This window comes from Ictidomys tridecemlineatus, chromosome 5, assembly GCF_052094955.1.
Source record: "Ictidomys tridecemlineatus isolate mIctTri1 chromosome 5, mIctTri1.hap1, whole genome shotgun sequence".
Taxonomy (NCBI): Eukaryota; Metazoa; Chordata; class Mammalia; order Rodentia; family Sciuridae; genus Ictidomys; species Ictidomys tridecemlineatus.
The window spans coordinates 173,715,572-173,742,402 of NC_135481.1; the positions used below are offsets into that span (position 1 = coordinate 173,715,572).

The following is a 26,831-nucleotide window of genomic DNA, read 5'->3' on the forward strand; positions in this document are numbered from 1 at the left end:
CCGATCTCAGCCCAACGCACTGCACACAGAGGACAATGCCACGTCCAACCATGGCATGCATGATCCGACCCCGAGGGTTCTCCCGTGACCACCTGCACCCGCCACTCTGCTCCCACCACTGTGCCCACTCGTGACCGCCCTGCACGCTGCATGCCATTCTCCGGGACACGCTCCTTCTAGAACTCACCATGGCTCCCTTCCTGCAGGTCCTAGCTCACATGCCTCCCCCCAGAGCGACATTCCTGGGTACCCTGTCTCAAACATACCCTGTTACTCGGTGTCCCCTGCCTTCTTTATTTTCCTACCTGCCAGTTAACCCTCCAGGGAACTGTGCTGCTTATCCCTTCCTTGATGTCCACTCCCCCTTGGAATGGAGCCCGCTGAGGACAGAGACCTGTGTGTCCACAGCTCACCTCTCAGTCCTGGAGTGGCAGCTGGTGCATCCTTGACGCTCTGTTAGGAGTCGGGGGAATGAGTCCATCGATAAGGAGAAGACTTCCTGTGACACGTGGTACCGTGCTAAGCTCTGATGGCTTCAGCAGGGAGCGGGCGAACAAGGAAGGGCCGTGCCCTCAGACGGTCTGGTCACCCTCTTGGGAAGAGATGAGCATTTTGTTTGCGGGAGCCTCAGAGTGGCGTGAGCCCTAAGGCGACGCTGAACCGAGCCCCCTCTAAGCCTGGGCGAGGATGAAGACTCTCCGTGGGTCCCCGGAGCCAGGAATCAGACTTCAAGGACAGCTGGTGAATCTTTCCTCTCTGTCGCTCTCTGGTCCCTTGGTCCCTCTGGGGAGGATAGGGGCCCACAGTCATAACAACGGCGCCCACAAGCATTGAGGGGGTGGGATCCAGTTCTCACTGGAATCAGGAAGAAGACTGGCACAGCTCCCCCCAGAGAAAACCGAGTCTTGCCCAGCGGCCCAGCCTGGGGGAGCCCTGTGGGTACCTTGGCTCGTCCCAGGGCACCCACAGGAGAACTCTGATCTCCCCACTTCTCCTCAAGCCTGCCAGCTTCACAGGGCTGGCCACCCACAGCTCCCCACCCTCTGCGGCCAAGTCTCGGCATGACCAGCCTCCTCCTGCGGAGATGGCGTGGCGGAGGCTGAGGAGCAGCTGCAGGAGCCCCTGAAGGCCAAGCCCTTCCTCCAAGAGGCCCTCTTTGCTTTCCCACCGGGAGTGTGTCCTCCTTCCACTTTCTCCATAGCACACGTGAGTCTGTCCATCCAGGGACGAGTCCATCTGTCCGTCCGTCCATCCGTCCGTCCGTCCATGGGTACAACCATCTCTCCATGGATCCATCTGTCCATCCAACAAACATTCATGGAAGACCTTCTGGATTCCTGGCACTTATTCACAGTAGTGGGCTAAAGACATGGTCCTTGCCTTCCGGGGCTTAGAATCTATTAAGGGTAACAGTCACCATGCAACTAATGAAAATGTTCATACGGCCGTGATAAAGGCTATGCAAGAGAAGTGCCTGGACCCATTTGGGGTATCAGGTAGGCTTTCCTGAGGAAGGTCACCAAGAGCTCTCTTTCCAATATGGTGGCCAGAACCATGTGTAGTTACTGAGCATTCACAACCTGGTTAGTGCAAAACTGAGCAACTGAACTGCAGATACTATTTAATTTTAATTAATATTGGGCACTGAAAAACTAAAGCACTATCAACTCTTTGTTGCTGTTCATTCAACACCACTTTTTTGATTTGTTAAGATGACATTCCACTTTGTAGGAAATTCAGACTAAAGAAAAACGTATGGAAGATATCACAATTTTTCAATGCTGTTTGCATGACGACTGTCTATTGGATTAAATGTTATATCAGGTGAAATTGATTTTAACTAATTTAGTTCATTTGACTACATTTAGGCTTGGACAGGTGAGGAAACCTGAGCAAGTGCTGAGCAGGTGCAGCCCCTTTGTAACAGGTGCACTTTGCTGGGGTGCACACCTGCGCTGGTTTCTTCTACCTGCTTTTAACTCAGCTCTGTCAAATTTCTCCTTCCTTCCCCCCTCTGGCCCCTTAAACTCTTCCCACCTGACTGCGTACCTGCAGAACTGTGCTCTACAAAGTGGAACGGATGGATGACAAAGGACGAATCGTTTCCAAACTTTAGGAAATAGCTACTCAGGCCCTGTTTGAGGCCTGGTCCTGACTAGTCCAGATCAGAGCGCACGGACCTCCTGCCCTCATGCTTTCCCTGTGCCGCCCCTGTGACATGAAGAGGGACCAAAGAGGGGTGCAGGTGAGGTGTTCCTGGGTTCCTCCTGCCTTTCCCGGGGGGGAGGGGTTCCTTCTGCCCTCTGGGAGGGGAGTCAGGGGAAGCGGAGGCCTCTCAGCAGCCTTGTTCACTGTGGGTGGAGTCTGGAGGCCAGGTGCCTCCTGGAGCACAGGCCCAGGCGCTTGGGAGGGCCCTGGGGGTGCATGGCTGTGCCCAGCTTGGAGTCCATGCTGCATCTTCTGCTCCTGGGCCCTCTGGCCAGCACTCAGCCTTCCAGAATGGGCCGCAGACAGGAGGCTCCAAGCTTGGCCACCCTCATCCAGGGCAGGCCTCTCCGAGGGCCCCTTGCCACTGTGCGAGGAGGAAGTCCACCCTGTCTCTGCTTGGCGTCTCTTTTCACTTCCCCTTTCCGCCTGCTCAGGGAGCCATGAAGATAGATCCACAAGCCCGCTGTCGGCCGCAGGACACACCTGGGGACAGAGGCGCCTCTGCCAACAGGCACCCATGCCCTCTGTCTTGCTTGGCTAGGAGGGGTGGCGAGGGAGGGGGGCCTCCAGGACAGTCCCCCGGGATGACAGCTCCTCTCAGCCTCCCCCTGGCACCAGCTGGAGCTGGGGGGACGGAGCAGGCTGGGCCTGGCTGCTTCAGGTCAGCCTGAGCTCTCCTTGCCCTGAAGATCCCCTCATTGTTTTGGGGTGAATTCTTTGTGCCCAGAAGTGCCCTGGCTGCTGGCTACAGCAGGGAACCAAAGGCAGCATTTTCCTGGCAAAGGTTTTCATGGTGAACACAGGCCCCAAACAATCCCAGGGGGAAGCTCTGGGAAGCCAGATAGAGTGGAGAAGGGGTGGAGAGAGACCAAGGGCAGGGAAATTTCTGGCTGCGCTTCAAATTCATTTTTCTCAGCTTGGAATCCGCTAGACAATTCCAGGCAAGAGGAAATGCCCGGTCCATGTCGTGATGCTCTAGTTAAGTCGAGGCCAGAGGGGGCGTTGCACGGTTCCTGCTGTTTTCATTGCATTTGGTCGCATTTGTCCCAGCTCATGTCACCAACCCTCCTGGGATCCTATCCGATCCATTCTGTATTTCCAGAAGCCATCCCTGGGACAGAGAAGGCTCTCCGTGGTCCCACTATGGAGAAGCCTCCAGAAGAGGGGCCCCCGCAGCTTATGTATCAGAGGACACAGAGCTAGCTGGCCTTGAGGTTCAAGGTGGAGCTCAGCCCTGCCCCAGTCTGGCCCCTGGGGCACCAGAAAGAGTCAGCACCCAACCACAGGCTGCAGACACTGCGGCAGCTGTGGGTTTGGGGTCTGGATGGGGACTTTTGCCACAGTGACCACTTCTCCAGGTCTGGCTGGAAGTGGGCAGCTGGGAAATATAACGTAGTCCCAGGCTGGCAGGAGACCAGGCAGTGGCTCTTGGGTCCCTGCAGAGCCTCATCCAGGGCTGCCACCAGCACAGGTCAGGGACGCCAGGTACCTCACCATGTCTGCCTCCCCTGGGCAGGCCCTGGTCGCCCTCCTGCTCACCCTCCTGCTGAGACTCACAGGTGAGTCCTGAGTCCTGTCCGTGGAGACCCTCAGAGCAGACAGGAGGCCCCCAGGATTACCAGATGGAGCCAGCTTGTGTCCAGGGGGAGGCTGAGGCTGGGACCTGGCTGAGCCGGTTCCCTGCCTGCCAGGGGCTGTTTGGCATCTTTTTCTCAGTGTGGAGACTGTGGGAAAGGGCGATGGTGGGAGCCTGGGAGTCAAGGGAGGAACATGGGACCCAGGAAGAGAGGCCGGGCTGGAGGTAAAAGAGGAGCCCAGAGTCCCCGATGCCAGCTCTGGGTCAGAGAGGGTGGAAACCATGAATGAAAGAGGGAAAGAGCCGGATGCAGTGGCGCATGCCTGTAATTCCAGCATCTTGAGAGGCTGAGGCAGGAGGATCACGAGTTCAAAGCCAGCCTCAGCAAGAGCGAGGCACTAAGCAACTCAAGGAGACCCTATCTCCAAATAAAGTACAAAATAGGGCTGGGGATGTGGCTCCGTGGTCGTGTGCCCCTGAGTTCAATCCCTGGTTACCCCCAAATAAAAGAGGGAGAGAGAAGTCAGTTGGGTGCAGAGTCCTGGGCGTGTCTATCGCCTCCTGGATCTGTCCCCCCTCAGCATGCCCCACAACCCCTCTCTTTTGCAGCTGGGGAGCAGCCGGTCATCTCCCTGACGGGCCCATCTCAGAGGACCACCCCTGGAAATTCAGTGCCTTTCAACTGCACGGCTGGCCCCTTCAGCTCCACAAACTTCAATGTCACCTGGCTGAAGGACAGTGATGAACATCCACCCTCAGCCCAGTCTCAGATGACCGATGACAAAGGCAGGTACTTCGTAACCAGCAAGGCACTGGTGTCACTGACGGGAAAAGAGGTCTTGTCTCAGATCACCTGCCAAGTTACCCACGGGGACCTCGCCGAGCCCCTGCAGATGACCTTGAATCTCTCTGAAGTGCTCCAAGGTGAGTGGGTGGTAGAGTGTGGTGGGGGCGGCATGGGCTTTGGGGTTTTTGCCTGAATCCCCATTTCACAAATGGGAACTGGACATTCTTCCCTTCTGTCCCTGATGGACATGTACAGGGATTATAAGTGTAGGTCCCAAGGGGATGTGGCTCAGTGGTCAAGTACTGCTTGACATGCAGGAGGCCCTGGGTTCAATCTCCACCACTGCCCATAAATAGATCAATAAATTTAGTCATATACATGATGGGAGACCATGGGTGTCTGAGGCTAGCTGTCTGGGTTTTGTCCCTAGGCCACCTTACAAATTGTATGACCTTGGGCATATCTCAGTTTCCTCATAAAATGGGAATAAAATTAAGACCTGCTTTGTAAAGTTCCTTTTAAGATTAAATGAGTTATTCCTTCTAAAACACTTAGAACGATGCCCGGCACTCACTTGTTTACCGTGACCTGATTTTTATTCTGCAGTTGTCTGGCCCCAACTTCCCTTTCCGAATATCTGTGTTCTATTCATTTCATTGCTATTCTGTTTTTGATTTTAACTATCATTCATTCAATAAGCCATGAGGAGCCACTGTACGCCAGGTCCTGTTCTAAGTGCTGTGACAGAGCGAGGGACAAGTCCCTGTCCTCATGGGCATGATCTTTCAATCATCCTTAGAATTGTATTTTATGATATAAAAATTTTCAAACTTATTGAAAAGAATATGCCAGACAGCCCAGCCCCTCCACCCATATTAATAAAAATAACAGTTAGCCCGATCTGCCTAATATTCAGCATACAAGAAAAAAATATTTCTTTAAAAAGGGAGAGAGAGACTTTAGATTGGCCCCTGGGAAAGGAAGACCTGGAGGGGACGAGCAGGCAGGAGCCCCTCTCAACAGCCCCCTCTTTCGCTGCTCGCTAGTCATCCCCACCCTGAAGATCACCATGGACGCCGATGGGACCCGCATCCAGGTGCATCAGAGAGTGAACCTCACTTGCCACGCCAGCCACTTCTACCCCGCCTACGTGCAGATCATCTGGATGGAGAACAGGCACAAGATCCCCACGGTGGAGTCCCCCCAGGTCACTAGAAACCCGGATGGGACATTCTCTCTGAAGGACACACTGCAGGCAGAGGTCACGCTGAACGGGAGTGAGTTTTCCTGCTGGGTGGTCCAGGACGAGCAGCCCCCCATGCAGGCCAACATCACCCTGCGAGCGCAGGCTTCCAACCGGGGGAAAGGTAGGTGCACCCAGCCCCTGGGGACAACATGGTCGGGGGGCTTGGAACTCAGGGAAGCCCCTGGGTGAAGGTGGAGGGAGGCAGGGTGCCCTAACTGGTGTGAAGACTCTCACATCCATCCCCAAATCGCACTCCTCTCTCTCTGCCCAGCACCCCATCAAGAAAAAGGAGGGAAGTCCCCTTCCCCATTCATGATGTCTTTGTATCAAAAAATTCTCCGTCTTCACACTTGACTGTAAGACATGGCAGAGCTGTCCCGGCACAGTGGCACACACCTGTAATCCCAGTGGCTCGGGAGACTGAAGCAGGAGGATCAGAAGTTCAGGGCCAGCTTCAACAATTTAACAAGGCTTTAAGCAACTTAGTGAGACCCTGTCTCAAAAGATAAAAAGGTCTGGGGAGGTAGTTTAGTGGTAAGGCACGCTTGGGTTTAATCCCCAGTAGAAAGGAGGGAGGGAGGGAAGGAAGGAAGGAAGGGAGGAAAGGGAGGAAGGGGAGGGAGGAAGGAAGGAAGGAAGGGAGGAAGGGGAGGAAGGAGGGAGGGAAGGAAGGGAGGAAGGGGAGGAAGGAGGGAGGGAAGGAAGGAAGGAAGGGAGGAAGGGGAGGAAGGAAGGAAGGGAGGAAGGGGAGGAAGGAAGGAGGGAAGGAAGGAAGGAAGGAAGGAAGGAAGGAAGGAAGGAAGGAAGGAAGGGGAGGAAGGAGGGAGGGAAGGAAGGAAGGAAGGGAGGAAGGGGAGGAAGGAAGGAGGAAGGAAGGAAGGAAGGAAGGAAGGAAGGAAGGAAGGAAGGAAGGAAGGAAGGAAGGAAGGAAGGAAGATCTCTGGGCTCCAGATCCCCGATCCTGTTGGAAATTTCTAGAAGTCAATTTTAAAGAGAGGCTAGGAATTCTTGACTCCCTTCGCTGGGAAAGAGTGTCCCTTAGGTTCTCACATGGAGTCAGTATGAATCTCCGTCTCCCTCCTTTCTCTCTCCTCATCCTGTCTCCTCCACGCCTAACCCAGTTTCTGCTCCCTATTTTTCACTCTTTGTGGCTTTACACCATTTCGTCCACCAGGTGTCGCTGCCCGCTCAGTTCAGAGCCAAAGAGGCGCGAGCAGGGTTTCCTGGGTCCCGCTGGAACTGGCCCCGGAGAAGGCCTAGCGGCCTGGAGGGGGCTGGCTGGGGCGCGGGCTTGGTGAGGGGTGGTGTGATGATGGACGAGGCCTGGGGCCAGGGCCGAGCCAGCGAATGGGCTCACAGCTCTGCCGAGCCTCACCGGGTGGGAAAAGACCGTCCCCACAGCGGAGCTGCCTATTGGGTGCTGCGCCCTGCAGCGCAGGCAGGGAACAGGGCAGAGCAGAGGGCGCTGCGGGGAAGCCAGCCCCTCTCCACGGAGCAGGCTTCCACCCGCTTTCTCTCTCCCTGGCAGGATTGGCTTTTCTGAGCCTGCTGCGAGAATTCTCCAGGGCCATAAACCCACCTTTAAATTTCTGCCCTGCCCCCCTTTTTTGATGCCCCGCAGACATAAGGAAAGGTTCACCCACTAGTAATGCTCAGGTCTGGGTGAAAAATTCCAAAATGGTCCTTTCTGATGGGAAAAGAGTTGCATTATTATTATTTTTTATTGACTCACTGAGTTTTTTCCTAATTTTTTCTCCTTCACCTGTGTACGGTACATCTGTCCCACTGCGGCAAGGCAAAGCCCCTGAGACCATCACTTTGATCACAGCCCTGACTTGTGCAGCTGGGTGGTCCCCCAGAGTCTGCAGCGGGAAGAGCAGCCCCTTCCTCGCCTGGATTCAGGCCTGTCTCTACTTGGCACGAACACACCTTTTACTTCTGCAAACCTCCCCCAAATCTCTTTCCTTAAGGCGGTATCCTTGTAGCTCCCACGCTGTCGCCCGTTCCTGCTTGGTTCAGCTCACAGAGCACTCTCAGTATTCTGGGAGCCTCACTAGGAAACCTGATCCTCTGATGGGCAGCAGAGGGACCCAGGTCTGGGAAAGCCTTAGGTTAGTGCTGGCTTAGGTTAGTCTATTCATAAATGTGATTTTCCTATACTTTTCTCCTCTCTCCTGGCTGAGAATGCCAACTTCAGTGTTGTCTCAAATCTCTTTTCAACTCTCCGATTAAAATACCCTATTTCTAATGTTCACTTCTTCTGAACTGTCATGTCTGCCTGTACCCCTTGGTTCCCACAATGCATACTTAAACTCTGGGGCTTCTAGAAACCCGTAGCCTGAGTTCTATTGGGTTCACCTTCTCTGCATCCTGGGAGCAGGGATTGGCTCTTATTTTTGGAAGTGGCAGAACTTTGGAAGCAGACAGATCAGTGTCCCCTTGCAGGGCTGCCACTGCCCGTTCCTGTGATCTCAGGCAAAGCTCGGTTCCTTTCCGAGTTTCCTCATTGTGCAGTAACAATTGTTGTCCCTGCCTGGTGGAGACCTGCTGAGGATTCATTTCTCTGACTTCTGTGTGGCATCTGGACCATGCAGCACATGGTCAGGGATCTGTGATGGTTGTTTGCAGCCTCCGTAGGGCCCAACCCAGAGCTGGGCAGAACCCTGGGTACTATTAAAGGCCATCAGTTAATAGCCAATTGTGGAAAAGTAGAGGCAGCTCTGTTGGGTTGCAATGTCAGTTCTGTTTGCTGTGAAGCTTTTGGGTGAGTCAAGACCTACTCTGAGCCTTTTCTTTCTCTGTTCACATTAAAAATATGATTATCAATAACAATTCCTCAGATGCCCACTTACAGTACATGCTACTGCTGGTTGACACTTATAGAATGATTACTGTGCACATATTCTATGCTAGCTCCCCTTTACTTGATTGATTAACTCTGAGAGTTAAGAATCACTCCCATTTTACAGATGAGGAAACTGAGGCCAGAGAGTGGAGTTGCTCAGCCTCACCCTGTGGAGGAGTTGGGGATGCAAATGCGGTTGAGAAACCCAAAGCCTGTGTTCCTGACCTCTTCCTTTGACCTGCCCAGGAGCCGTGAGAGGAGTCTCACCTTTTCAGGGACTGAGGGGAGGATGGAGGGCATAGACTCAGGGACCACACTAGCTGGCTGAGAACCCCTGGCTCTGTCACTGATGAGCTGTGGATCTTGAACAAGCTGCCTGGCTTGTCTGGGCCTTGGTTTCCTCATCTGTAGGATAGGAATGGTAACAGCTGTATCCACTGGGCTGCTGTGAGGACTCAGTGAGTTGGAGGGGCTGGTAGGCAGGGTGTGATGTGGGTGTTTGCTGTGCAGCGTGGGCCTCTGTGCAGTGTGGGCCTCTTTACACCTGCGTGATCCCTTGTGGATTCCTTGCCTGGCCTCCACTCTCAGCCTCCGAGGCTAGCTCCTATTAAAAGGCAGCTTTTAAGCCTCATGGAAGAGGAAGTATGGGCCTCTTCACAGAGATGCAGGAGACTCCTTCACTCCGGGATTCAGGCACCTGAGTCCCTCTCACGGGAGTCTCTCCTTGCAGGAAGGATGCTAACCACCTCTAACAAGGTGGAAGGCCCCCTGCAGCGTGCCGAGCCAGGCGCCAGCATCCAGCTGACGTACACATCCTCCGGACTACACACCCGTCAGGTCAGCGTGACCTGGCTCAAAAACAAGCACGAGCTCCCCAAATCCAAGACCGTCATCCTCGCCAGTGGAGACACCTACAATGTGACCAGCAGTGTGCTCGTCCCTCTGCAGTTGGATGACATGAACTCTGAGGTCCTCTGCCACGTCAAGCACAAGCTGACAACGGTGTTCCAGAAAACCATCAACTTGGACCAGTACCTTCGCAGTAAGTCTTTATCTTTGCCAGATGACTTGAGTCAGGGCTGAGTTGGGCTGTGGACCTCTCTGAGCATCAGTTTCTTCTTTGGCGAATGGTCTTACTAGGTTGTGGCAAAAATTCTGTGAAACACCTGTAAAGTACTTCACAGGGTGCTTTGTTCTCAGGAACCTCTCAGAAGGAGTAATGGGTGTTGCTTTTAATTATTGGGAGTCTCTCCTTGCAGGAAGGATGCTAACCACCTCTAACAAGGTGGAAGGCCCCCTGCAGCGAGCCGAGCCAGGACCCAGCATCCAGCTGACGTACACATCCTCTGGACTCAGAACCCACTCCTCTCATGTGTAGAATGGAGACAGAACATCTGTTTATCTTCTGGGGACTTAATTGTATTATTATCACCTTATAGGAAGAAGATTTGAAGGGATTTGCAAACTTGCAAATTTGTTAGAATATGATGTCTTTAGATGACTAACTCTTACCTGGATATGGGTCTAAAATTTTTTTATCTAATTTTCTTGGGCTGGAACAAAGAAGCAAGGGTGCCCCGAGGTTACCAAGCTGGTGAGTGAGGAGCCTTTGGCATGAATACAGGCTTCCGGCTCTGCCCTCCTAACCAGCTGCGGGTTTGCCTGCTGTTCTGTTAGCTTTGCTGTCTTTGGCTGAGTAACAGGAAAAAATCTTTTAGAGGCTTCTCCTACCTGAGTACTTATTACATAATCTCCTGGAGCTAGGGCAATTGTGCAGAGAACCAAAAAAATCACAGAAGATACAAATGTCCCCAAATGACTGCTTCCTTTAAAATGAGCTGTGGCTGCACCCCTTTCTTGAGTTGGGTTTCAAGGACATTATCTCTGTGGTTGTCTTTATTTAGGTTTCCCTGAAAGCAGAGTCTGAATCTGAGATCTGGGGGCAGAGGGCTGGGAGGTGATTCTGAGGGTGGGGAAGAGAGATGGGTTAGGAGAATAGGCAAGAAACGGTGAGTTACTGGGCTAGATATCCCTGTGGGTGCCTGGAGGGCAGGGCCCCTGGGGACCCTCTGAGAGGTAGTGTAGTCTGTGCCTAGAACTGTCCCGTGATGGAGAGGAGCCTGGGACGTGCCTTCGTGGGCTAGGTGGCTTTTCCTGGTTAAAGAGAAACCCCAGGCAGAGGCATGAGAAGGAGTTTTGGGAGCTAGAGATACAACTGCACCCAGAGGCCAGCAGCTTGTGGAGGTGGGTGGACTGAGTCCTGCCATGAGACTCAGTGAGTCTGAGGGGCTGGTCACCAGTTTGCTGTGCAGCGTGGGCGTCTTGACACCACCTGTGTGATCCCACACCCTGGACGCCATACCACCAGGAAGCCCCTCCTGCAGGAAGTGAGCCCTGCCTTGATTGATGTGTGGCAACAGCAGACCGTACCAGACAAAGAGAGTCCACTTCCAGGGCACAGTGAATTGGGAGATCCTACAAAAGTGGTATTTCAAGAATTTGACGCAAATGATCCCGGAGATGTGCTGGGATCACAGGCAAAGCTATGAAAGAAGAAGAAGGAGAAGAAAGTCTCTGAAGATAATGGTGCTGTGGGCACTTCAGGAGAGAACGCTTTGGTTAAAAGAGGCCCCTCTGAAAACTGATAGAAGCCTCAAATCATTCCAAATCATTTTCCAAAATCATCTTTTAATGATGGTGCTGTGAATGCGAATTTGAAATGAAGGATTGGTTGGTCCCCTAGTTTAAGTTTTGGATAAGACATGATACCAGCTTTCTTATTCCTTTGAGAGTTGGTGCATAGTTGCAGAGATATTCTATATTTATTTAAAACACAAATTATTTTTATAATTTAAGTGATTTTTTTCAAGATGAAGCTCAGCCAATTCCTTTTTGACCATTTCTATGAAATGGGAGCCTGATTTTGCATGGGCTCCTTCTAAGTGTGTTTTTCTTTGTCTTTTTTCATGACATCAAGCGGCCTTCTGCGCTCACCACATTTGGTTTTGTGAGGATTAAATAAGGACACCCACGGACGTTGCCTCAGACAAAGCCAGTCAGTACACGGGAGCAGTGTCCTCAGCCGCGTCCAGGCCTCTGTCCTCCCCCAAATGCCCTGGACACCATGCCACCAGGAGAAATGGGTTGCTTGGTGACACTCACCCTAGCCTGTTCCCCATGGGTACCACCGACACCACCAGACCTTCACGTCCTGGGATTCCCTTCCAAGTCTTGCTCTTTGCTTGGTGAGAGTCCCTGTGCTGGGCCTGAGCACCAAATAGGGACACAGAACAGATAGTAAGCTTCAGGACAGGGTCTTGCCTTGGTTGTGTGACCCGTTAGCGGCATCACTGATAGAACTTGCTAGGTCTTGGAGGGTGAGAATGAGAAAACGGTATTTTGGGATCAGACACCCAGCTCCTTCCAATTATACCACCCTAGGACTTACTCTCTACCCTAGACCAAGCGCTGACATCCGTCTTAAATAGACCCATGAGTGTTAGAAATTTCAAAATTTCAGTCTTGGAAACACAGGAAAATGAACCACACAAGGTGATGTTGGCTATGGTGGCAGCTCAAGGATCCTAACCCACAACACCCCGCCTGTCACAGTTGGATCGTGCTGGGTGAGCATTCAAAATCTACTGAGATGGGTCATATTTTATTGGATTCCAGAATAGCCTAAGGTTCCCTGTTGTGAAAACCTTCTGTTGCATAGGTGAAAATCTGGTGGAAAAAAATTCTAGAAGCCATTAGATCCTATTATCAGAATCTTAATTGCGTTATAGTTTGGGTATCAGGATAGCACAATGGTCAAACACTCCTTCTCTGGTGTAATTCCAGCTGCACCAACTATAACCCTGAGCAAGTTCCTTTCCCAAACTGAATTTCCTTCCTATTACAATCTTAGTATCTTGGACTCAAAGACGTCTAGTGGCTCTGAACCTTCAAATCTTAGGATTGTCTAGTCATAGAGAGTGAGTTGACTGACTTGTAGATTCTTAAGGGACATTCATACCTCATCTTTTCATCTTTAATGGCCAATGTGGAAAAGAAAGATTTCACCAATACCATTTATTCTTTCTTCCATGCATCCATCCATCCCCATCCATCCATCCATCCCCATCCATCCATCCATCCAAATATGCATTCCCTCACCCATTCCGTCATGCATTTCTTTATGCACGCACCCACCCATTTACCAATACTCAGGACCTTCTCTGCGGCAGTCCTGACCCATTCCCAGCATCACTGATAAAACTTGATAGATCTTGGAGGTCGAGAATGAGGAAACGATATTTTGGGATCAGAAGCTCTCAGCTCCTTCAAATTGTACCACCCAAGGACTTTCTCCTGGGCAAATGACCCCACCCCCAGGGAACTGCCAGAGGAATTCCCACGGTAATTGTCTGTTCTCTCCGGGTTTTGTCAGTTCCCCCTACAGTGACAGTGACCCAGTCTTCGACTCCCTCCGGCTTGGTGGCTGTTACCTGCCTTGTGCAGAGATTCTATCCCCAGGAGACGCACCTCACCTGGCTGGAACACTGCCACGCACTCAAAGGGACCGATCAGCCCATGCCCAGGAAGAACCGCGATGGCTCCTACACCTTGGAAAGCTTGCACTTGGTGAACGTGTCGAGGCAGAAGTCCGAGTGGCTGGTCACCTGCAGGGTGCAGCACCAGCAACAGCCTGCCGTCCAGGCCAGCCTCATCCTGTCCACAGCGTCCCATCCCAAACGCGAGCCCTCTGGGAGCCCAGGTCAGTGCACCTCTTCTCTTACCGGCAACTGGGTCACCTCTGTCTCTGGAGTGGATTCCAGAAGGCACTGGGAGGAAATGGAGCTGGATCATTACTGAGATCTTGTCAGAGTAGAAATCTGACTTCTAGAATAATCAGAATGGTTTCTAGCCAGTGGCTTCCTTTGGCTGTGGCCATCCTGAAAGTTTCCTTCATTTCTTTGCAGAGAGTGGTCTTCCAGCAAAACCTTGCAAAAGACCCTGGAGAGGGTGTAAGTTAGTGCTCTTTTACTGGTGACTTTGAGTTGGCTGTCAGCAAGACGCTTGGTTAAAATAGTCTATTTGACATGGAAGTGAGCTTGCTGGACGTTGTTCTATAAGACTTGCTTGAACAACCTCACCTGGGCGCTGCATGATGTCTGCTCCAATGACAGAACCAGCTCTTCCAATTAATCATTGCACAGATATAGACGCCTCTGGGCTCAGATTGCTCATCTGTAGATAGGGCCTAAGGAAACATCCTAATTCAGAGTCCTTACAAGGGTTAAATAAGTTAATATAAGCATAATCTACACGAATGTCTGCAATAAAGCCGGCTTCTATTATTGCTACTTGAATTAGGGTAGAATTATTTTTAAGTGGTTTCCAGTGATGGCAGCTGTGTAAACGTAGGCAAGGGAGTCAATGATCTCCGAGACTCAGTTCACTCATCTATGAAATCTTGCCGATGAGACCAGCTTCCTGTGATAATGGCAAATGGTATGATAAATGACCCCAAGGGCTCAATGGCATGCGCTGAACTTAGATTTGTACCCCGAGAGCCTGGCACACTGACTGGTGGATGTCAGATACTCAAATCAGCATTTATTGGGCCAAATCCAAGGCGAGCCCCATAGGTCACAATCACCTTTCCTTTCCAAGAGAGCAAACTGTCAGGTTTGGGACAAGGAACTGGGTACAACTTGCTGGCTCTGGAACTTCCCGGCTGCCTGACCTCAGAGATGTTCAGACTCATAAAGCCCCATTCAGTGGCTTCTTCTGCTTTGTGGCGTTTAGGTCCAGGCACGTCCACCCTTACCTCTGTGGCTTTCCTCTTGGGCGTCAAGGTGCTGCTGTTGGTGAGTTTCACGGTCTCCTACGTCTGTAGGCGGTGGAAACTGTGACAGGTGAGTTTGGGGTGGGCCTGAGTCCCCAGGGAGACAGGTCAGGGGCACAGTTATGGGCAAGCAAGAGAAATTCAGGGCAAGGGTACAAAGTCACCATTTTAGTCAGCTTTTTCACTGCTGTGACCAAAAGACTTGACAAGAGCAATCTCAGAGGAGGAAGAGTTTATTTGGGGCTCATGGTTTCAGAGGTCTCAGTCCATAGATGGCGGACTCGGTTGCTCTGGGCCCGAGGGGAGGCAGAACATCTTGGCAGAGAGGCGTGGAGGAGGAACGGGGCTCAGGACTTGATAATCAAGAGGCAGAGAGAGACTAAGCCTAGCACCCCAGGGACCTCATATACACACCAAGGCATGTCCACCAGCGACCCACCTCCTCCAGCCACACCTACCTGCCTACGGTCATCACCCAGATAATCCACTCAAGTGGATTAATGCGCTAATTAGACCAAGGCTCTCCTAACCCAGTCATTTCTCCTCTGAACCTTCTCGCATCGTCTCTCACATGAGCATTTGGGTGACACCTCATATCTAAACCACATCGGTCACACAGGGTGCCCACAAGAGTGTCCACAGATGTGATCAGCCTCAAGAAAAGGTCATAAACTCCCTTGTTTTCTCCAAATGTCTTTTGGAATTCTCAGAGCCTTCCAACTAACCATGCATTGTACAGTGCCTTGGAGTTGGAAGGTTTTCAAGTTATGTTCTAGGGCCCTGGAGGTGGGAGTCCAGAGTGTCGGGGTGCAATGAATGTCAAGACCCCAACTCCAGAGAGTCCCCCATACTCTGTGATATATTTCAATTTTCATGTGCTGTATCTTTGAAATGAACCAGGCAGATATTGCTACAATCTGCTCAACTGTCTGTGGCCCAGTTATGTCAGGGCAGTGGGGGAGGGTCTGAGAGACCCAAGGAAGCGCCCAGAGAAGGCATGTGACACAGGAGATTTATTGAAAAAAACATGCTAGAAGGAAGGTCAAGGGGCAATGGGCCAGACAGATGGCACCTCTGTCCCTTACAGTGCTTTGCCATGTAGCACCTCTGTCCCTCATGACACTACTCCAGAAAGCCTGGTGGCCCTAGGCTGGGCGAACATCATCTCTCTCCTACATGGTACATCACCAGAAAATAGTGTCACCACACCTGTCACCTCTGCTACTCAGGAGGCTGAGGCAAGAGGGTCACAAGGTTGAGGCCAGCCTCAAGAGCTTAAAGAAACCCTGCCTCAAAATAAAAAAATAAAGAGGGCTGGGGATGTAGCTTGGTGGTAGAGCAACCCTGGATTCCCTTCCCCTCCAGTCCCCCACAAAAAGAGAAACGGATAAGCACGGCTGCCTCTTGAAGCACCTCGTCCGGTACCATCTGGACAAGTAGCCCTTGTTCTCTCAACAGTGCCCCCAGTTCTGCCTGTTGCCACAGCAAGAGGGAGTCGAGGAGTTAGGTTCCAGAGGCAGCGACATCCCTTGTTTGCTTCTCATGCTCTGTTCCTTGTACGGCCACCACTCAGCTTTGTATAGATAACAGGAACTTGCCCCAATTCCCAGCATCCAGCAGAGAGGCCAGTGACCCTCTAGGTGATGTGTGTCTGGACCTTCCAGAGCAGACTCACCCTCATTGTTCCCTTCACTTGGCTGGGTTCTTGGGGACGGAGAGGGTCATTGCAGGGATATGTGTTTTACTGTCCTCCTTTTCTCCAAGGATGGTACATCAACTCAGAGGACATACTCTAGAGATGTGAAGGTTCTGACTGGTGGCGATGATGGAGGGCATGGGAGAGAGACAGGGGTTGGGATGTAGTTAGTAGGGACTTTTTTCCTGATCTGCAGCTGAACTCTAGCCAAGCAGAGTACCTGCCACATAGTAGGTGCTCAATAAATATTTGTGGATTCAGTACATAATGAGCAAACAGATGAATTAATGATTTCCACCAACAGCTCCTGCATCCTCTTTGGTCCATTGCCGTCCACCCTCTCTGACAAGTCCAAATGGACAGAAGCAGCTCCAAGGACCTGGAAGTGACCTCAGGCCCCACTCTTTCCTCTGCCACCCCCGCCACAGAATGCTCCCTCTGCACACCTTCCGATGTTCCTTCCCTCAGAATTTTGGAGCTGGGCAGGGATGGACTTGGGTCAGGGGACTTGGGAAAGGCTCAGTCCTAATGAGCTGGACTTCAGATTGACTCTGCCTCCATCCAAGAGGATCCAATTGACCAAGAAAACACATGTCCACCTGCCCTTGATCATGAGCAGCCTTTAATATTCAGAGATTTCACCTTGACTCAGGGCTTCTGCAAAGTAGGATTTTAACACATACAGAATTTGAAGTTACTGTCGGTTGAGTAAGCATTTATCTGTTCTCAAGTGTATAAAAATGAAATGTAAAATATCCCAGGACCTACCATATTATCTTCACAAAATATCAGCTTTTTGCCATTATGTTGTTTAGTTTCTTTTTTGAAAAAACTTTTTCCTGAATTTGATGTTCATTCTCTGATTTTATGATTTTTACAACATACATATAAATCCTTAAGCCATGTACAGTGTTATTTTGCATGTTTTAAGTTTTACGTAGATGCTAGTCTATCACACACAGCATTTTTACGCTTAACCCAGTTTGTGGATTTATTGTGTGGATTTATGTAACTCTGTTATTAATGTCCACTGATCTGTGGTTTTCTGTTGCCAGAACAGGCACAATTCATTGATTATTCTTCTGAAATGGATATTGAAGCTATCGTCAATGTTTTTACTGGTATAACCTTGTCTGTACAGACATTCTTATGTTTGTTCCCTTGGGCACATGTAAGAGTCCCTCTCGTTCCTCTAGTGTAGTGCACAAAGTCGCAGTGTTGGTAGCATTTGAGTTTTTTGTTATACAAAATAAAATTTTAGAGTTTTTGCTCAAGTTATGCTCTTTTGATACTGTCTTTAATCTAGCCATATTTTTCTGGTGTGTGCATGTGTGTGTGTGCGCGCACACACATTAGTCACAGGCAGTAGGGATCTGACGTTTTTCTACAAGAACGAATTCTCCAGTCCTCTGTGATATATCTGCTGCCACCTTTGCCATATATCAATTTTCTCTAAATCTGTCTTTCATTTGATGAGCACTCAATTCCATGAATCTCCTTGTCCATCTCTGTCAACACTACACTGTGTTAGAAGAGCTTTAAATTTTGCTCTTTTAAGCAAACCATTCTACTTTTTCTTGTTCACATTTCTCATGGCTATTCTTAGGCCAAAAGCATTTTAGAATAATGTTGTCAGGTTTCATGACACTTAGAATTATGATTTGATTGCATTGAATTTCTATACTAATTTGGGGAAAATTGATATATATATATGTGTGTGTGTGTGTGTGAATTGTATGTATTATTATATATGATCTTATATATATCAAGTATATATTTAGTTTTAGATGACTTTTAATTTATGATTTTTTATTTTTTCACCCATAATGGTTTTTGTATCTTTAATTAGTACTCTTTTTAACACTTTCTAGTTTATGAAATCTTAAAAAAATTATTGTTACTTTTTTTCAGTGGTTTTAACTACTGAATAGGATTGCCATTGAGTTTTGAACATCATTCTTTTATCCAGCAAATTACAAAATTCTCTTTCTAGTGCTACTAATGTGAATATTCTTTTGATGTTACTCTTATAACATTAGTTTAATGATCTAAAGTCCATTTTCCCTTTATCAAAGTTCCATGTACATGTAGTTTGAGTCAAATAGTCCTTTAAATTCTACATTTGAAAAGCAGAGTCTCCCTAACCACCCACCGTTTCCTACCTCCCAAAGCAACACTTTTCAACTTTTTTGTGGGGGAAGGGTGTGGTACTGGGGATTGAACTCAGGGACCCTTGACCACTGACCCACATCCCCAGCCCTATTTTTGTATTTTATTTAGACACAGGGTCTCACTGAGCAGCTTAGTGCCTCGCTATTGCTGAGGCTGGCTTTGAACTCTCCATCCTCCTGCCTCAGCCTCCCAAGCTGCTGGAATTACAGGCATGCACCACCGTGCCTGGCTATTTTTCAACTCTTTTAACTGGTTGTTTTAGATTTTACTCTCATATCTCATATCACATGCTTCGGTGGCCACTTCTTAATTTTCCCCTCTTAGGCATTGTTTAATGACTTCCTATGACCAAAGACATGGGTACAACATTCTGTCCCTGTTGACTTCCTGCCACACAGGTGTCCCCAGAATAGGGTCGTATTTTAATTTGAGACAGCCTGCACTATGGTGACTGCATGAACATTATTTGTAGCTGAGTGTAGCAATGCTTCCAGTTTTGTCTTATAAGCATGCTCATGTGACCACTGTGACAATCAAGACACAGAACGATTCCATGATAATAACGGCCTCCCTTATGCTCCTCCTTGATAAGGTGCCCACTCCACTCTACCAGATCTCTGCCAAATGCTGATGTATTCTGTGTCTCCATGATCTTGATGATGTTGTATAAATGTCTCCTATGGTATGTGAAATGTTCAGTTTGATTTTCTTTGCTCAAAATGCCTTTGAGGGCTAGGAATATAGCTCAGTTGGTAGAGTGCTTGCCTTGAATGCACAAGGCCCTGGCTTCAATCCCTAGCACCATTACACACACACACACACACACACACACACACACACACACACACACAATGCCTTTGAGATCCTTACAAGTGTTTGCACATATAAATACTTCCTTTTTATTGCTGAGTATTATTTCAATGTGTGGGTGCACATGGTGTGCCTAACCATCCACTTGTAGGACATTTTGGTTGTTTCCAGTGTCTCACTATTATAAAGACATCTGCTATAAGTACCCATGCCCAGGTTTTTGAGTATACATAAGCTTTCTTTTTTTTCCCCCCAGGATGAATGCCTGGGAGTGCAATTGCTGGATCAAATTGTAAGTTTGTATTTAGTTCTTTTTAGAAACTGCCAGACTCTTTAGAGTTGGTGGTACCATTTTCCATTCCCACCTGTAGCACAGGAGAGATGCAGTTTCTCCACATCCTGGGCAGCAGGTGGCACTGTCACTTTGTTTCACTGTAACTCTTCTGTTGGGTCTGTAGTAATACCTCATTGTGGCCTTAATTTACATTTTTCCAGATGGCTGAGTTGTCGATCATCTTTTCACGTTTTTTATTTTCTGTCTATCCTAATCAATGAAATGTCTCTTTATATCTTTTGCCCATTGACAATTTTGCCTTATTTTGTTTTTTTTACTATTGCATTTTGAGAGAAACATTTTAATATATGAGTCCCTTGTCAGATGTGTGGCTTTTAGATATTTCAAAACACCTGAAGCCCTTTTTTCCTTCCTTTAACATGGTATTTTGGAGAAAATATTATTTTTAATTTTGAGAAAGCCCAACATATTGCTTTTTAAAAGCTGATTATGCTTTTGATGTCAGGTCTGTTAGCGATTCCTGAAGATTTTCTTGTGTATTTTCTGCTAAACATTTTATAGTTAAGCATGTTTACATTTGAACCTATGATTCATCTTGAGATAATTCTTGTACAAGGTTGAGGTTTAGACAGAGGTGTTTTTTTTTTTTTTTTTGTACCAGGGATTGAATCCCAGGGACACATAACTACTGAGCCACATCCTCAGCCCTTTTACACTTTATTTTGAGGCAGGGTCTCACTGAGTTGCTTAGGGCATCACTAAGTTGACAAGGCTGGCTTTGAATTCGTGATTATCTTGGCTCAGCCTCCCAAATTGCTGGAATTACAAGTGTGCGACACTGTGCTTGGTGAGGTTCATTTTTTTTTTTGTTTATGAATATCCAGCACCTTTGGTTTAAAAGATTTTCTTTTCAGAAAAATTAATCCTTTTACCATTGGATTTTTTGTTGTTGTTGTTGAAAAAATGAGTTGTCTATACTGTGTGAGCTGTTTCTGGATTACCTATTCTGTTCCACCGATCTATGTGTATCTCTCTGACAATTTCACAAAGTTCTGATTACTGCATGTATGTAAGGACTCTTAAAATTGCATATCCTCACTCTTTTTTCATTTATCAAAGTATTTTTGACTCTTCTGGTTCTCTCTCTTTTTTTGTGTATGTAAGTCTTATATATGTATTAATATTTATAGTTAATATATGTATATCATATCATGTTAAATATTTAATATTTTATTAATTATTAATTTAATATATTTAATTTAACTTATCTAGGGTTTTGATAAGAAGTTGTTAAACTTACATGTTAGCTTGGATAGAATTGACGTTTTTAATATATTGAGACTTTCAGTCCATGAACACAACGTGCACCCCCTGTGGTGGTTAATTAGATGTCAACTGGATCCCGTCAAGGGATACTCAGGATAGCTGGTGAAGCACTCTTTGTGGATCTGTCTGTGAGTGTGTTTCCTGAAGAGATTGGAATTGGAATCAGTGGACTAAATAAGGAAGATCTGCCCTCACTCAACACAGACAGGCAACATTCAATCAGTTGAGAGCCTGGATAGAGCAAAAAGGCATGGGACCAGGGAGTTTGCTGTCTCTTCTGGAGATGGACGGCCATTAAAACTTCAGGGGCATCTGCCTTTGGGCTTTAAGACTTGCACCAGCACCCCCGATTCTCCCCACTGCCTGCCCGGTTCTCACACCATTGGTCTCAAACTGAGAGTTCCACCATGAGCTTCCCTGAGTCTCCAGCTTGCAGATGACATATCATGAAGTTCTCAGCCCTCATAATGGCTTGAGCCAATTCCCATAATACACCCTTTCCTCTCCTACTGACTTATCTGTCCATCCAGATGATTTCCTATTGCTTCTGTTTCTCTAGAGAACCCTGACTACCACACCCTCCCATATGGCATACAAGTCCTATACATATTTTGTTAGATTTATACCCAAGTATTTTATTTTTTGAGCCATGCAAACAGTATTGTATTTTTAAATATATATATATATATATTTAGTTGTAGATGAACACAATACCTTTGTTTTTATTTCTTTATTTTTATGTGATGCTGAGGATCAAATCTGGTGCCCCACACATGCCAGGCGAGTGCTCTACTGCTGAGCCACAATCTCAGCCTGGTCTTATATTTTTAATTTAGTTTTTCACAGGTTTGTTTCAAGTATAAGAAACATAATTGATTTTTCTATGTTTATCATCTGCTCTGCAACCATTCTGAACTCACTTATTAGTTTTAAGAGTTTTTTTCCCCTGTGTGTATGTGTTTGTATTCCTTAGAATTTTGTAAAAATACTAATGCAAAAACATACACTGGAGAAAAGATAGCCTCTTCAACAAATAGGAAAATTGGAAATCCATATGTAGCAAAATGAAATTAAACCCCTATTTCTCACCATGCATGAAACTCAATTCAAAGTGGATCAAAGACTTAGGCACTAGAACAGGGACCCTGTGCCTCATAGGAGAAAAAGTATATCCAAATCTTTACCATGTAGGCTTAGGACCTGATTTCCTTAACAAGACTCCTAAAGTGCAAGAAGTAAAATCAAGAATCAATAAATGGGATGGATTAAAAAAGCTTCTCTGCAGCAAAGAAAACAATAATGTGAAGAGAGAGCCTAAAAAATGAGAGAAAATCTTTACCATACATGCCTCAGATACAGCGTTAATCTCTAGAATATACAGAAAACTCAAAAAAAAAACCCCCAAAAAACCAAATAACTCAATCAATAAATTGGTAAAGGAAAAGCACAGACACTTCACAGAAGAAGAAATACAACTGATCACCAAATATATGAAAAATGTTCAACATCTCTAGCAATTAGAGAAATGAAAATCAAAATTACACTAAGATTCCATCTCACTCCAATCAGAATGTCAATTATCAAGAATACAAGCAATAATAAAATTTGGTGAGGGAAAAAAGGTACACTCTTGCATTGCTGGTGGAACTGCAAATTGGTGTACCCATTATAGAAAGAAGTATGGAGATTTCTCAAGAAAACTCTAAATGGAACCACCATTTGACCCAGCTATCCCACTCCTCAGTTTATACCCAAAATACTTAAAATCATCCTATTGCAGTGATGCACCCACATCAATGTTTATAGCAACTCAACTCACAATAGCTGAACTATGGAACCAACCTACATGCCCTTCCACAGATGAATGGATGAAGAAAATGGAATATTACTCCACCTTAAAGAAGAGTGAAGTTATGATATTTGCTGGTCAATGAATGGAACCGAAGACAATCTCAGTGAAAATAAGCCAATCCTCCAAAACCGAAGGCTAAGTTTTTTTCTGTGATTTTCAGATGCTAATTTGCAATAGGGGGTGATTCTAGAGAAGAACAGAGGTTCTTTGTATTAGACAGAGGGGAGTGAAGGGAGGGTAAGGGGTATGGGGGTAAGACGTTTAGTAGAATGAATCAAACATTATATGACTATGTGATTGATGGGAATCTACACCATGTACAATCAGAAGAATGAGAAGTTATTCTCCATTTATGTATGATGTGTCAAAGTGCATTCTATTGCCATGTACAGCTAATTAGAACAAATAAAAAGACTATTATGTCATCAACAAATAGATTTTTTTTTCTTTCTGAAATTTTTGCCATTTATTTCCTTTTCTTGACTCATTGCTCTGACAAGGGCTTCCAGTAATATATTGAATAAGAGTGATGAGAGAAGAAAAACTGTTTCTAAGAAGTCATGGTGAAGCCAGGCTTTCCATTGCTGCTGCAGAGCAGAAAGAAAACTCCAAGAGGACCTAGGAGCCAAGGGGAAACAGAAATACCCAAACATCAAGCCTCACCTAAAATCCAAGAGTAACTGCAGAAATTCACCAGCTAAAAATACACAAAAGTGGAGTTATTGACCATGTTGTTCAGTCTATCAAAGCATCTAGACCCAATAGCATCCCGCTCCAGCCCAGATTTGCCAGTATTATAAGGTCCCAGTGCCAAAGATGAAGCCACCAAAACTTCTGTGCAAAAGCTCACTTCCAGATGTTTCTTCTAACCCACACTATAAGAAACAGTCTACGGCATCTTGAGATGGACCAGCAAGGAAGAAGGTCTGCCATGCAAACCTGCAGGATCACTTAATATAAGGAATTGAAAACTGTGAATAGCATGGAAAAGATAATGACATGTTAAACATACAGACTCTATGGACAGTGGTCACATTAAAAATGAGTCTTTGCATAGATTCCCAAAAGAGATGACAAAGAGAAATTACTTCAAATCTTATCAGACTCTGAGGGGGAAACCAAATCCTGAATTATGTACCAGAAGAAAGCCAGAGACTCACTCTGACCCTCAAACGAAGAGCAGCTGGATCCCAAACAAGCATCGGACAAAAATTTAGTAAAGAGTGCTGTTCTGAAACACAGAGTAAATAAACAATTTCTTGGAGAAAGACAAGCCAGGCTGTGGCAAGTTTGCAAGATTTTTGTAAAGGAGATCTTGTGAAGACTTGTATAGAAAACCCCAAGGACAGGTTTCTCTCATTTTATTCTGACCCCTAGTTGGACTTATGCATCAGAAAAACCAATAGTCAAGGATATAAAGGTTAGTAGGGTGAGATATGAAAGAACTAACCAAACTAAGTCACAGTCAGACTTTATTACTGAAGAGAAGGTAGATCAACTGAACCCAGGAGAGAAGGAGAGATGCCAGTTTGCTTCAGGGCGACATAGCAACAGAAGCACTGAGTAAGATCAGAGCCCTTGGTTTACACCTGGGTCATCATGTGGACTGAAAACAAAACAAAACCCCCAGATGTTATAAGCCAGAGAGCTCTTATGACCACTGACGGCTTCAGTTCAGCCATTCCCAGCAACTCTAGCATAAGAACAAACAAAACCAGTGGGAATGCATGTGACAGTGGCTTCCAACAACACGTAAGCATTGGGACTCTACTTTGAAAAAGGCTCTTCCCCAGAAATGCTTCAGCTGCCCAAACTCAAGCTGAAGATGCCGTCATAAATGGAAAGGGAAACCCAAATGGAACTCAGACCACCCAAACAGTAGAGAAGACAGAGCAGCAAATGGAAGGAAGTAACTGGGAGAATAGCTGAAATCTAAGAGGAAAATCTATCAAGAGTCTCTTGGGGAGACTTCAAAGGAAGAGAAAAAAATGAGAGGAAATAAAATGTTCATTCTGGAAGAGCCTTAGAAAAGAAGAGGGAGAGAGAGAGAACACAACATGAGCTGCCCAATTGACTTAACAACAATGACAAAATGTTTGCATGTCATTGAAGGAGATGTGCTTTCCATGAAATAGTTACCATATTGTCCAGTATACCTGGGAGTTACTTAAGGGTCACTTCAAAATGGCAGAATAGAGAAGGTCACTTTTCTGGCTATTCCATGGCATAAAAGCAATAAGGAAGATATGCAACTTCTCAGCAAGGCAGGTGAACAATAAAGGAGGAGGGATTTTATTGGAATTTAGTATTGGACACACAAAGCAGATCTGGAACTCGGGAGGTTGGATGTAATAAGAAATCCCCAGAACCACAATGACTGCTGCAGTTGAAGGCACCAGCCAGAGTCATTCCTCTGAAAGAAAAGTAGAGGGACAAGGGAATTAAAGGACCCCAAAATTTTAGAAGAAATCAGGTGTGTCTGAATTCAAAGAATTTAGAGATCAAAGACACTGTCCAACTAAACTGAAAGGCATTCGGCTCAATATCCTTGTATGGAAAAGAAGTGGCATCTCTCCCAGCTACTTGTGGAAGACAGAGGAAGGAGAAATTTTGCAGCTGTGGCTGGCAGTTGAGGAAGCCGACTCCTGGCAAACCCGAGTCTGACCTGAAATACAGGCTTGGCAAACCCACACTGCACAACCTAGAGTGTGCCTGAGTAACCAGGAGAAAATCCAATATGGAGATAGGTTTCCACAGGGGACAACTGGTCATGGAAACTCACTGCCTCTCCCCCTGCTCCTTCAATCAGCTGCTTGCAGGACCACCTAGGAGAGAGCTGGCAGAGAATTGAAAAGGGCAGGGGCAGGAGAGATTGTGTTTGGATACTGAACCTGAGACCAGGAAACGTGGGCTCTGCAGGGATGTAGTCAACTAAGAGTTGGCCCTTCCACCAAATGCATGGAACACAAGGAGATGTCTGTGGTTCAGACTTCCAGCATGGGCCAACAAGTACTTGGCACTGGAGGTGTGCTGATTGAAAATCTCCAGATCAATTGGAATTCAGTGGAGAGCCTGGAGCCCAGCTAGGCCTAAATCCTACCTCCAGGAGTTCCACCTACTGGATTACCTCTCTTACCCCAACAATCCGTCCTGAGTGTGGAGCAAAACATCATACTCTAGATAACCCCACTTAACACTGCTGAAAAGAGAAGCTGAGAACCTTTTGAACTCCAATAGAAACAACTCTTTAACTTTTCACTGAGATCTCCCTGCCTTTTTTTTCTGTTGAATTGTGACCTTAATGGTTCATAGACATTTATACATATTCATATTTGTTTTTTCTCACTTCTAGCATTTTTGAAACCAGTTATTTTTCATGGATTGTTTTTTTTTACAGACTAGGATGTTTGATTAGTATATTTCAGTTTTGTATTCTATTATTTTTATACTTTTTAATTTAATTTTTTACTATATATATTTATATATATAAAATATATATTTCTCTCACTCTTCTGTTTCCCTTTTCTTTCTATTTTTGTCTGCTAACAGTGAATCTCTATATTTGTCTTTCATTCCTCCTTTAATTTTTTACCTCTATTTTCTTTCCTCCTCCCTCAAAATCATCACAGCCTACATCACTTCTGTTCTCTTCCTGTTCAACATTTGAAATTGTAAACCCCTTGGTAAACTGACTGTTTTTATTGTAGGCAATAACCGATCATAAGATTTCTGTTTATTGTGACAATATTGTAGATGTCACAGGAGGAACTCTTTGGTTTAATGATGTATATTGTTTTCATTGGTTGTTGTTATTATTTGTCTCCCCCTAAATGGTGAGTAGTGGAAAATTCAGGGACACTATAATTCCACAGAGTGGAAACTGTACTGCCTCAGATCCATACAGTTAGATAAATAGACATACAAACAACATTAAAAAGCCAGAAAACAAATTGCTTCAAACAAACAAGATACCTCTATAACATATTCCATCAAAAACATGGTGGATGAGAAGGAGTTTAGAATGTACATAATTAAAATAATTTGTGAGAGAAAGCATGATGTAAGGAGTGAAATCAGAGAAAAAACACAGGAAGTAAAAAATTACTATAATAAAGACACAGAGATTCTGAAAAAAATATAAGCAGAAATCCTCAAAATGAAGAAATCAATAAACCAAATTAAAAA

The 26,831-nt window shown here is 46.6% G+C and overlaps 1 protein-coding gene across 1 annotated transcript; it reads left to right on the plus strand.

The window, feature by feature from the left end:
- Positions 1-2,191: 2,191 nt before the first annotated feature.
- Positions 2,192-14,562, plus strand: LOC101972450 (uncharacterized). Its single transcript, XM_078049074.1, has 7 exons — positions 2,192-2,245; positions 4,366-4,708; positions 5,618-5,942; positions 6,860-6,872; positions 9,419-9,704; positions 13,095-13,421; positions 14,456-14,562. Exons 1-7 carry the CDS (start codon positions 2,192-2,194, stop codon positions 14,560-14,562), a joined length of 1,455 nt encoding a protein of 484 aa, XP_077905200.1.
- Positions 14,563-26,831: the final 12,269 nt, after the last annotated feature.

Excerpts from the sequence above, each read along its gene's own strand:
- LOC101972450 (XM_078049074.1), top strand. The coding sequence starts at position 2,192 with ATGCTTTCCCTGTGCCGCCCCTGTGACATGAAGAGGGACCAAAGAGGG. Across the intron at positions 9,705-13,094 it reads CTTGGACCAGTACCTTCGCA|TTCCCCCTACAGTGACAGTG; the intron begins GTAAGTCTTTAT and ends GGGTTTTGTCAG. Across the intron at positions 13,422-14,455 it reads CGAGCCCTCTGGGAGCCCAG|GTCCAGGCACGTCCACCCTT; the intron begins GTCAGTGCACCT and ends TGTGGCGTTTAG.